This window comes from Lycorma delicatula, chromosome 4 (assembly GCF_047948215.1).
Source record: "Lycorma delicatula isolate Av1 chromosome 4, ASM4794821v1, whole genome shotgun sequence".
NCBI lineage: Eukaryota > Metazoa > Arthropoda > Insecta > Hemiptera > Fulgoridae > Lycorma > Lycorma delicatula.
The window spans coordinates 64056605-64069889 of record NC_134458.1 but is presented as its reverse complement, the minus strand read 5'-3'; the positions used below and the strand labels follow the sequence as shown (position 1 = coordinate 64069889).

The following is a 13285-nucleotide window of genomic DNA, read 5'->3' as shown; positions in this document are numbered from 1 at the left end:
AAATTTCAAAATGGCGGCCATCTTACATTTGTAATCTTCAATATCTTTGTAACTATTTGTTTGATAAAATTTTTTCTTATTAAAACATTTATTAAGCATTTTATTTTGAACAAAATGACACCTCATTTGTAAAAATCCGTTGACAAACAATTGACTTATTGCAGACAACTAATTCGGCAGTACGCTTGCGCACCGTAATGTAAGCTGATAACTTTTTGCCTGTTTTTATTTCTTCCACTAAATGTAATAAAAAATATTAATAATAATATTAAATTAATAACAAAAAAGTTATCACTTTGCATAATAGTGGGCAAGCGTACTGCCGGGTTAAATGTCTGCAAATAGTCGTTTTTTTGTCTACGGATTTTGGCGAATAGTCCCGGAACAAACTGTATAATCGGAATTCTTTCGTGGAAAGCACTAAAAATGTCGATGTTCCACGGGAATGTGATCAGTTGTTAAAATTATACAAATTTTATGATAAATTCACCACATTTTCTTAATTTCTTTTTCTGATCTTTTTTAGGTTTAATAAACGAAACTCGTAATTATTCTTGGATTATTATTCAAGCAGATATCATGTAAGAAATTTTTTAACCGTACCTGCGATTAGTCTCAGAGGTAGTTAATCGGTCTAATAAAATTAATTTAAACAAACTGGTCTGGATTTACCGCTGGCAGAATGCACTAATGATTTTTCTGTGCGGATTGTGAGAACGCGCAGTATTTATTGGAGAAGAGAATTAATGTAACGAATAACGTAACAAAAATTATTTCTAAACGATTTCGATACTAAAAATTTAACTTCATCCCTCATAATTTTTCTAATAAAATAATCGCGCATTTTCGCGAAATTAATTCCTCACAATTTCATTAAACAGCTATAAATGACACCGATGAGTCATACGATAATAAGATAACGATGACAAAACCGTAAATAAATTATCTGATTCGTAACTACCCCTAAACCGGTCACTAAATAGTGGCGATGATGTTAATTTCGGTGAGTCTACTGCGATCGCTACGATACCGAGATTAGAAACAGTATTTTTTTACTACTCGAAGCGGTCGCGTAGTTCATTAATTCCTCAACAAATAAAGTCATCGAACCGAAGGAATGTTTTCCGGAAAACATTTCTACAGTCGCTCTTAAAATTTCAGAGTACGACTTCAAATAAAATTTTGATGACCGATATAAATAACCGGTCGTCACCGCATTATGGTCGTCATCGGTTAATAGTTAATTATTATAATCACTTTTAGAAATAACTTTAAATCAGAAGGTGTTGCTGTTAACCTCAGAGAGATCTTATTTACAACGAATGCGATTCGATAAGCGATCTAGCGATCGAATACATCGAGAGCTAACTTCTATCGAAATCGGTTTTAACACAGGAAAAATGTAATCGATCGATATTTGCAGCCCACCTGTCGGTAATTTACAAACATTTTAGACATTTTTTTACAAATAATTTTAGATCGGTTCTGTAGTAAAGTAAATCACGATAATGATAACATTATAGTCGGTCGGTAATTTAAATAGCGATGATGTAAGTAACAAGTGAGTACTTTTAATTTTAAAAGTATTATCGAATTCTATGGCACCACAGAGCGGATAATACGAGGAACTACTTTTATCGATTACGTTTTAAATAGTTTAGATGCTAATAATATCAATTTAGTAAATTTAGCGGCTCCTCTGCCCTTTTAGGCGCCGTGTCCCTGCGTTAAAAGTCGATATAATACCAGTATAACTGATTTTAATGTTTACGAGTGAAATATTATTCGCGCGGCAAAATATTTTTTTTTTTTAATTTTACCCGTTCAGAATGTTATCCTAATTTAGATAACCGTAATAATCCTAAAACCGAAATTTCTTTATATGAACGAGCAAAAGGCTTCATAATAATTACATCGTAATTTCAGGGTCTGAGTGGTAACGAAGAAAATGAATAGAAACCGCCGCTTCTTCGAGAGAAAAAAATGTATAGTCGTAACTTCTTAATGTTATTTATCTTTCCGAAATTTTTTTCTGAACCGATCAGATACTACGTAGAACATTTATCTATGTACAAAATGATGGATGCTACATAATAGTTACGGCGTAACAAAATTCATCAAAATGCGAAAAATAAGATGGGATATGAAGACCTTAGTCGGGCAAAACAAGTACGATTTCTGACAGCAGAAGCTATATCAGCTCAAGGATTAGATAGAAACGATGAATACTCATGTCATTTGTAGTTAACTATCGCATATGCTTGTTCGGACTCGTGAATGACACCGATAGTAGTAGTGTTTATATATATATATATATATATATATATATATACTGAAATCCTCGTCACGGCTTCGCCTGCGCTATATGGTTACTTGGGTTTCCCGTCGCGGTTAGGGGCTATGCCTCCTGGATCATGTGATCATTAAACTCATGCTTGTGAGGATAATAATGATAAATAAAAGTTAAAGCCTGTTCAATTTATAAAAACTATCAGTGTTATTTGTAATTTCATCAGAGCAACAGGTTGGTTAGTACAGGGCCCACTAATTGGTTTTTAGATTTTCCATCGCAGCTTCGCTCGTGAAATACATAATCAGAATTACAAATATAAATTACCATTACAATGTTACCAAATCTCATAAAGATTAATTCAATAACGGTAGCATAAAACTGCAAAAAATTAAAAAAAAAAAAAAATTTATATTTTATTAAAAATTTTATATTTATTAAAATTTAATTCTTTTTAGTTTAAATAAAATTCAAAAAACCCGAGTGGTTTATAGATATTTACCTGAGCAGCATTTGCACGGCCAAATCGAGTAAATATCTCGTTTAGTATAGTCCGATACGGGAAAAATTTGCAATCATTATTTGCAATTGTAAGAAATTGGTGAAGAAAGAACTTTCTTTACCCTCAACGTTGAATTTAAAAAAATCCAGAAATTAGTTGTTAGATATTCACATGAAGATTACACACACCAAAAAACAAGTTGATATCTTCATCTGTTACCGATAAATTAAAAAAATAGCCGGGTTTCAACAAAAAAAAAATCCATTTTAAAACTTCAAACTCGGTATAACAAAAAATAAAAGTGTGCACTTATACCGCAAGAAGAACACGTATACAAACGTTCATCAATTTATCTTGATTAGGTTTTGCTGAACGTTGATTATGAATCACTCACGACATGTTCTTTTATAATTATATTCTATTTTTATTTTAAAAATAGTATAAAAAGTAACTTACAGAATCGTTAACCAAAATTAAAATAATTGAAATTGGACTAGTAAAACGTTTCAAATTCTGGATATATAATTAAGTAAACTTGTATATTATATTTGTGAAATTATTAATATTGTGAAATATTTGTACCCTCAAAGTAAAGTTCTAATAATTTTTTCACAATAAATTATTCATTATACTGATGTAAAATTAATTTTTTGAAGTTTTATGTCAGTATTACCTGTCAGAGGTAAACAGTTCTAGAAGACCAGTTACAAGAAAATATAAACGATTTGGTATCAGTTTATTTTATTGCAACTATTATAATAATTTCAAAACAAAACTTTACTAATATACTTATTAAATTGTTCCCCGTACTTCATTTTATTACATAAAGTAAGAAATACTGAAAATTAATAACATGGTATTTATTTTGAGTGTGAAAATGTGCAATTAAAGAAAAATACATACCCGATCGGTAAACAGTATTGGCGACCCATGACAGAAGGGCAAGAGCAGTAATATCTCCCAAACTGCCGGCGATAGGGGTCGCAACATTATCAGGATTTATACCTAAATACCTAGATACGATAATCACAACCGTTGTCACTACACCTGTAAACAAATTAATTATCTAAAATAACATAAAAACATACACAAATAAGTCAAGCGGTTCAAAAATTGCTAATAGGACTTTTTACGGCCACCCATTTTACTTAAAGTGATATTTTTATTTCGAACGTCTTCTTCAGACATTGAAATTTAGATGTAAAACAATTGTAATTTATGATAAGAAAAATTATCTTCGTGTACTACACTAAGAAAGCTGATTTTGATCCGATGGTCTCGGATAAATTTCAGTTACCCCATCAGATAGAAAGCTCAATGATTTTCAAACGATGATTCCGTTTCAGAAAAATCATGAAAAAATTACTGTATCATTCGACACACATGCTTCACTTAAAAATATCTAAAAAAAACTGACTGTTTTATTGAAATTATTCTTATTTAAATATTTTATTTTATTTTTAATAAAAAAATATATTGATTTTTTACATGCAGAACTCTCCGAGTTACAGAGGAAGTGCCGGGCTTCTAAAATATCTCACAGACACTCCTCTATGCCTTTAAAACAGTCGATTCAGAAGTCTGCATATGTGAAAATCCGTTTCAAACGAGTCGTATTTAGAAATTTATCGTCGTTTACCCACCGCTTAGAAAAAAATATGTATGGATAGAGAACTTTCCTGAAGATTTTAGAAATTTGTGTTTCATTCTTTTATTTGTGAATCGGTTCGCGTTACTAAACTCGTTGTATTTTTTACATTTGGAATGATGAATGTTAACTTAAACGTTATGACTTTATTCCTACAACCGGTAAACTAGGGGATGATAAACTGAGAAAAATAAAACGAACCGTACACTAAAATATTAAAAGAATAGGTTAAAAATGTCGATTTGTGTATTCCATCCATAAGTAGGATTAAAAGAAGTTATGGATGGTATTAACTCTATTAAAAAAAAAATCGATTATTCATATAGTTCTACATCGCTGTAACATTTGTTTTATTTTGCTACCGATTTTTCAACCTCAAATTTAAAATATTTATAACGATTTTTTGTTACTACGATACGCATTTATATATCTATGATTTATTTATATTTAGAGTTACAAGAATTCCCAAATACTACTTAATGAAATTTTAAAACAAATTTATACGCTGCAGTGGGCCGAATACTTAAATAATTTATTTGATTAAAGTAAAATAAAATTTGCGTGCTCTGTTCGTGATGGCCAGCAATCGTATTAATTTAAACGTTTGTGATGACAAACCGAACTGAATTGTTTCATAAAACAAAACGTTTTTAAAGACTTAGTTCGATAAGTTTTCAATCGCTGAGGACAGTTTCAAAGGTGACTGAAAACGTTGTGAATTAAGTTTTTTAAAAATGTTTTATGCGATTCAGTTAGGTTTGTTTTATAAAAATTTAAATTATTAATTATTTTATAAGATTTAACAAAAAAAAAAATATATATATATATATACACACGCGCGCGCATGCACACACGCACACACACACACACAGTAAATTATGTAATGTATTACGTTTTCAGATTAGATTGTAATAGAATATTACATTAGAAAACACTATCTTTGACTTAGGAATATTTACGTTAGATAACTGTTTATAATTTAAAATAACACTGTATACATCAAATTTACTCGATTGTTTTGTAACATTGAAGGCTACCGATCGAGTATTTCGATTAAGGCTTATTTTAAGTTTGATAACAATGTTTTTTTTTTTTAACAAACGAGAGAAAACGATTGATGGTTTGGTTCAATGTAAGCTTACAGTCTTTCTTGGTAAAAGAATACTGAGGGCATATTTGTAAGAGGGTGATGATATTTCATGAAAAACTGTCTTTACAACTTTCCCAGAAAAACCCCATCAATTATGTAATTTAATTTATAAATTCAAACCATTTTTCTGAAGAATTTCCAACAACTCGGTTTAATTTTATTTTAATTACCTGTTCAGACTACATTAAATATAATTTCTATTGATTTATTGAATAGTTTTTGTTAAAATGTTCATGATTTTTTCTAATAAATTATAAAATATGTATAAAATAATTATTATAATATTAATAATAACAACATATAATTTAAAATTAAATATTAATTATTAATATACGAGGGCTATTCAGAAAGTAAGGAACGTTTCCACCTGACGCCGCCAGGTGCACGCCAATCGCGTATATATTGGTGTGCTCGTGCTCGGCACCTCCAGCGTCCAGCCGTGCCAACAGGAACATCTCTGCACTGCCCGTTTTTTTTTATATACAAATTTGAAATGTGTGCTGCAATCGAAAATCCCGCCAGTTGTGAGGTGCGATCTGTGATTCGTTTTTTGTTGGCAAAAAACTTAAAACCAATAGAAATTCATCGGGAACTGTGTGAAGTGTACGGGAACAACGTAATGAGTGAAAGTTCTGTCAGGAAGTGGTGCATTCAGTTTAAAAATGGCCGAACAAACGTTCACGATAAAGAGAAGAGTGGACGTCCGAGCATTGTGACTGACGATCTGGTCTCCAAAGTTGACGAAAAGATTCGTGAAACCCGCCGTTTCACAATAACTGAGCTTTCTCTATGTTTCCCACAAGTTTCACGGACTTTATTGTTTGAAATTGTTTCACAGAAGCTAGGCTACCACAAATTTTGTGCAAGATGGGTGCGTCACCGAGTGGTTGAGATCACAGGCGGCAGAATTCTATGACACAGGAATTTCAAAGCTTGTCCACCGCTATGATAAGTGCCTGAATTTGTATGGTGATTATGTTGAAAAGTAGTATTTTAGTCCCTCTTCACATGTATATAATAAAAAGTTTTTCTTGTACTTGGTTTTTTAAAATTCCAAAACGTCCTTACTTTCTGAATAGCCCTCGTATATAAAATTACACGAGTAAACACAATCTTTATTTCTTCATGTGATACATGAAACCAAACTGTTTATAAATGCTGAGAACATATCTGAAATCAGAATTTTTCCATACCCTGTGTTTTTGAAAAATTTCAAAATTTAAATTTTGAAAATAGGTGTATTATATGATCCTTAATTATAGACATACTTGTTTTTATTTTATATGATTAATTTATATGTATACGTTCAGTAAATATTTTTAACTCTATTAATTAGTTGTTAACCATGAAACAAAAACTTATGTCATAACACAAACATCATACATTACGACATCATACCTTTTCTTGTCTGCACGATTCAAAACAACTCAAAGTTTATTGGCTTTGTTAGCCTACTGGTTTTAATAGAAAATCTCTTCAATCAGTATGATAATTCTATTGCGAGTGAACAGTGAACTCATAATGACTCACAAAATGTGTAAATAATTCAGACAGTTTTTGTAACGTGTGTGTTGAGTTTACCATAAAATCACATAAGAAAAACATTACATCTGTAATTAAAAAGTTCATAGGTTGTACTTATAATATAAAATAGCAATCAGGTTAAGACATGGACACTATAAGACCTTACTATAATTTGTAGTAATTGTGCGGTCGACTTAAGAGGATGGCTAAATTGCACATGAAAGGCCTTGCCATTTGGTGTCCCTATGGTTTGACATGAACCAAAAGATCATTTAACTGATTTTATTTCTGTTTAATGTTTCTGGAATTTCTAAGAAGATTAAACACACTGTAATCTAACTTTCATTGGACTTTCATTGCACTCAGACTTGTACCTCACAGAGAATCCATTCCAGTTCCTAAGGTTCCTGAAACTAACTTGTTTTGTGAATAGACTTTCAATTACAATCCAGCAAGCCACATCTTACATCAAAGTTAAGCTAAATGACTCAGTAAGAGATTTAAACTTATCAAAAAAATCAAGCTAACTTTTAGGCTCAAGATTGCAAGGTTGGAATTTACTTAAATAAAATAAAAATACAAATATCTCAGGCTGTTGAAGATGACAAAAAGATTTTTCTCAATTCTTCGCAGAAGAAAGTTTCTAGTTTAATGAACAAATATTGATGAGCTTATCTTACAATTAAGGCAACATTCATGAACCTAAGGAGTGGCAGGTTTGCATTGATTCCTCCAAGTGCAACTTAAAAGCAGTTCAACTTCACAATAGTAATAATCCCTTGCGATAGGGATTGATCATATCAAAAATTGTTTCAGACAAAAGTTGTAGGTAATGTTTAGAGGACTAACGACCACTTTAAACTGATTCGTTACTGTGCCTATTAAAGGAGGAATGATTTTTTTTGTCTTTGAAACCCCATTTTTTCTACCACTGGGCCAATGGTTGGTGATATCAAAAAACTTTACTTAGATAAGTTTTAGGCCTTTATCCAAAGAATAGTAGGAACTTTAAACGAGTTCAATATTTTACTTAATAAGAAAGTTATAGCGATATTTTGTTTTTTTCAAAAAAGCCCCCATGGTCCAATTTTGGCAATTAACAAACTCGACCAAGATTTTAGGTCATTATACTTTATGTATCAATTTGAAAGTGATTGGCATAAAATTACAGTAGTAATCGTGTTTACAAGAAAATGAAATCTATATATATATATAGATTTATATATATATATTATGTATATATATATATATATATATATATATACATATATATATATATACATATATATATATATGTATAAACTTTTGAACTGATGGTGGTTTTGGGGCCTGGGGGATGTGAAATGTGAAGATATGTCAAAATATTCTGGAAGTCAAATCATGGTACCCATTACATTTGCAATTTTGTCATCAAGAAGGTTGTATTAGAACTTCACCGGTAAGAGTCTGTAGAACTGGACGGCACAGCAAAGTCAATGAACTATATTTACAGTTTTCTCTACACATACTACACAATCACTAGATTTCCCTCTATCAAGTTCAATTTTTCCTGCATCAAAATCGTGTTAAAACATTCTTGAATAAAACAACTGAGTATTTTTAAACCAACTGGCTGCAAGTGTACCCATCTGAAACCTAATAATAGATATAGATTGTTTTTTTTACTCCACATCAGATCATGAAAGATAAAAATTGATTAAATCTTTAATCGCTTAATATTTAAGTACCAACAAATGAACCAGATGACCTCATATATCTTGTCCTAGCGCACTATTAATGATTCCATTTAAGCTGCGCATGACAACCAATAGTGGCAACAATGAACCTCATACAGAAGTTTTTGTTTTAAATTAAGAAAGAAAAAAAAGAAATATAATGATGATTGTCATTGTACACAATTGTATTGTGTTCAATACATTGTATTGTTTTTATTTCTTATAATAAAATAGTTATGCAAATAATGTAAAATTGTTACAGTTTATTCACTTACCTAAAATAAAACTTGCAACAGAAGCAGTCACAATACTACAAGATGTCAGAAGTAGCGTATGACTCATATTAAACTCTCTCTTAGTTACTAAAACCATTAGAGTTGCAACAATGGAAGATAAGAGTCCTACAACCACTGCTTGGCACTATAAAATAAAAATAGTACATAATGAAATTACTTTTCTCAAATAAAAATTCTCCAAAGAAAACATTTCACTATTCTGAACAAATATTTGTGTTTGTGAAAAATAATTTATATTTCTTTTACCTTATAATGTGGTAACTTTTAAAACTTCTCCACAATATCAAATTGTAACTAAGCAATTAATGTGTCATGTGATCATATTAGGTCAAAAAAATATAGTTCATATGTATACTCGACAAATAAATTTCTATAAAGCAAAAATAACTTAATTGTGCAGTACATGTTTATGGACTTTAAAACAACTCTACTGTTTATAGAATAGCTTTATCTGTCCTTTGCCAAATAAAATTGTTCTACTGCATAATTATAGGTTTAAACTCATTGGCTTATCAATCTCTAGTGACACATGCGGGAGGTGATAAAGCAGGTAGGTGTGAGTGGGATCCTGAAGAAAAATAGTGTTCTTTTTATTATTTTATTATTATATGTCTGTTTATTATGAATAAGTCAGTCCAAAATAAACTGGAAATACATCACATCCTTAAAATAAAATTTCCTTTATCTTTTCCAGTTATGTGATCTTTGGGCTGCAGTCAGCAAGCTTGTTTATGTGTACGCTGAGTAAAAAATATCTAGGTCTATTATCTACATTATAATCATATCACAAATACATTAATAACAGTTTAGAATGCTGCATTTAAATATGTAGTTTCCAGTAATTAAAAAAACTTTGATTTCTTGATAAACCAACATAATAAACAAACATGTTCATCACATTTCCATTTCAGTTAAGTAAGAAAAGTTATGCGGCTCTGAAAAGTAGAAACAACACTTTGCATCAGCAAGTTGGTAAAACCTTACTGATCCAGATCATGTGTGGCAACAGTACTTTCCCTTTATCTTTTGCTGCAATAGATGAGTTGCATTACATGTTATGAGAACCTTATGATATATTTAATATAATAAAATAACTAATATTTATGTGAATCATAGTTATATGCAATAAAAAGTGTTTCATATTAATCACTACACCTAAGTTTTAGAGAATAAAGTATCTTATACATTCTTAAAATTATATTCAAATTTCCTGAGAGCATCATTTCAGTGAACAGTGGTTTGAAATTTAAAGATTAAATAACATTAAAGCATCAGTTATAATAATAACTAATTCATTAAACATTAATATGCAGTGTATTAAACCATTAATTATAATAGCATCAGTTTTGCTTCCATAGCATTAATAAATTAGTAGAACCTGATGAATGAGTGTTCTATGGTCTCTTACGTAATTTCCATTTATCTTATATAATAAAAGAGAATTATTGTGTATTAGAGTTAACTTTTTTGTATGGTTTCTTTTCACATTGGTTATTTATATTTGTGTGTAATGAGTTATATAACTGTATATAAGGTACAGATATATTTATATTTGTGCATAAGCCCTTTTTGAAAAATTATAAATTATAATTCATCAAATATTTTTATTTTACATTAGTTGGCATCCTGTAAAAGTTCATTGTGCTGTAATATGGCTTGTTTGTAAGAAAAATTTGGAAAAAGCGAGATGTTATGATGTCAGTCAGCAAAACGAGAGTTCTGCAAAATAAGTGTAAGCAAGACGTTGTGATGAAAGTCTGCGAGATATAAGCTGCGAGGAGGTCAGTGAAAAAGTGAATTTCTAATGAACTAAGTTCGTCACGATTACAGTGACGTTATAAGTAATTCCAATACATAAAAACAAGAAATGGTTCAGTGCTTTACTGTTAGACTACAAGTGAAAGAGATAATGTACTAAATTTCATTCATTAACTGTTAGGGTAGTTTTATTTCTGAACAACAAAAGTATTTGTGCCGAAAGAACTTTATACTTGTCTTATCTATTGTACTATTGTTGTTAATACAAGAGTAGTGGTGTAAAGTGTTAAGACTAACAGCCATGCTAATGTCTTTTATCAATGGGACTGAATTATGCTTTTCATTATTTATCTACCTGTAAAAAAATCTTGACTATTACTTTAAATTCCGTTTTGTATGTAATCACTGTTTATTATTATTATTATTATTATTGTTGTTGTTGTTGTTGTTGTTGTTGTGTTATGATTATTACGATCATTATTTGTTTATTTATTTTTGTCATTATTCTAATTATTATTGTGAGTTGTTTGTTATTGTCGCTTATTATTATTATTACCATTACTGTTGTCATTATTATTGATTTGTCTTGTTTTACTTATGTTCTTTAACTAATAAATTGTAATTATATAAACATTTTAAGTTGTTCATCTCTCAATATCTTGATCGAGCCGCGAACACGCGACAATATATATATATAAAATTCTTTAATACTTTTGGCCTGTAACTTTTGATCGAGATATACTACTGAAATGCTGTTCGCATTTCCAAAATCGATGTATTTTTTCAGTTAAATAAAACCTACAAATTTATTAAAAAGATGAGATATATTTATCCCACAGGCAAAATAAAACTGTAAATCCGAGATATAAATTCATCTCTCACAAGTGAATTCGGAAAATTAGGATGTGAGTGAGACAACATTAGAAAGGACACTAAATTTCGGTTCGGCAGTCTACTTTTTAATTGCTATGTCAGAAAGGAATGGTATGTTTGATAAAAAGAAATAGTTTAACGACCAGAAAAATAAAATTTATGCAGTAATTAAAAACAAATATTACAACTTGTAGTGACATATATTACTACTGAATGTTTTTGTAATTATTTCTAATACATAACGACAACCGGTGTTCTCGATAAGAAACTGTTACTGTTGTAAAAATGTTGACATACTATTGTCAAATAGGTTGTACTGTAATACATTCGAACGTGGAATCTGATACGGTGTTTCTATTATGGTTGAAGACAATGTAATACTTCACTTAAGAGTTTGCAGAATAAATATTTTAGTTTTATAATAGTTCTTTTAATATTCCCACAGAAGAACAGAGTCGTATTAGTCGGGAACCCTAAAATCAAGCGCTGCAATATTTTTTACAGTCTTGTACAAGATTTAAAATGAAATTTGATCCCTTTAATTCGTTATCAAAATTCAAATATTTGTGCCCGATAGCACATCGCTCAAGTCTTATTATCGTTTGTCGCTTAAAAACTCTAGTAAATAAAATACAGTATTTTTATAATAATCATTCTTATGTACTCAATGTGTTCTAATTTGAACAATTATTGTACGAGATATTCCGACTTCTTTGTGTGTAAATCGAAGAATAAAATTCTTTTGTATTTCTGAATCTTCAGTTTCGATTACTGTGGTTTTTAATTGCTATTAATTGTAACTTTAGAATGCGTTTACGTCTTTTAAATTTGTATTACTGAAAGATTTTTATTTTAATTTGTAAAAGTTATGTTTTATACAGCTGTTGGTACATCTAAGAAAATTATGCTTGTTTATAATTAAAAATATATTAAGCTTTAAGGAAGCACGTAGAGTCTTCTTTGCATATTTATTTATACTGTATCGAATTAAATGATCATTAATTATTTCTAGTATTATTAACAGAAGTAAGTAAATAGAAGTTTAGTTTGCATAAAAATATCACTGTTAGAATTTAAATTTATTCATTCATGTAGTACAATTATTCATTTGAATTTGTATATAGTAAATTTTTCATTCAACAGTACAGTTACAACATGCAACTGTACCAAACGCGGTCCCAAAAGCGTAAACATACATCGGATGTTGTCTTTCTCACTTATTCTTGACTACGCTCCTTCTGAAAACTAGTTTCTTTGAAAAAAGTTACAAGGGTGATCAAAAACATTACAACTTAAGTTAAGAAACAAAAAACCATTTATTTAAAGTAAACTTTGTCTAGTTTATCAATAAACATTAAATCGATTGGTATAATTATTTTGCTTATTTATCGGCCGACCGCTGGTTAAAAAAATCGAAATTTTTTATCTCGCTTTTACTTCAAAATATGTGTTACGCTATGACAACATGTACATTTTATCGATTTATCTAATTTAAGCAAAATATGAATTCTTCGGGCATTGTTTAAAAT

The 13285-nt window shown here is 29.8% G+C and overlaps 1 protein-coding gene across 6 annotated transcripts in view; it reads right to left on the bottom strand.

Moving 5' to 3' along the window:
- Positions 1 to 13285, bottom strand: part of LOC142323472 (solute carrier family 41 member 1) — a 185630-nt gene that overhangs the window by 18382 nt on the left and 153963 nt on the right. For all 6 annotated transcript variants that reach the window (XM_075363145.1, XM_075363143.1, XM_075363142.1 and 3 more), the window contains 2 exons: positions 9105 to 9249; positions 3696 to 3839 (listed from right to left, as the gene is read on the bottom strand). In XM_075363145.1, the coding sequence (XP_075219260.1) occupies positions 3696 to 3839; positions 9105 to 9249 (289 nt within the window). The remainder of the gene's footprint in view (positions 1 to 3695; positions 3840 to 9104; positions 9250 to 13285) is intronic.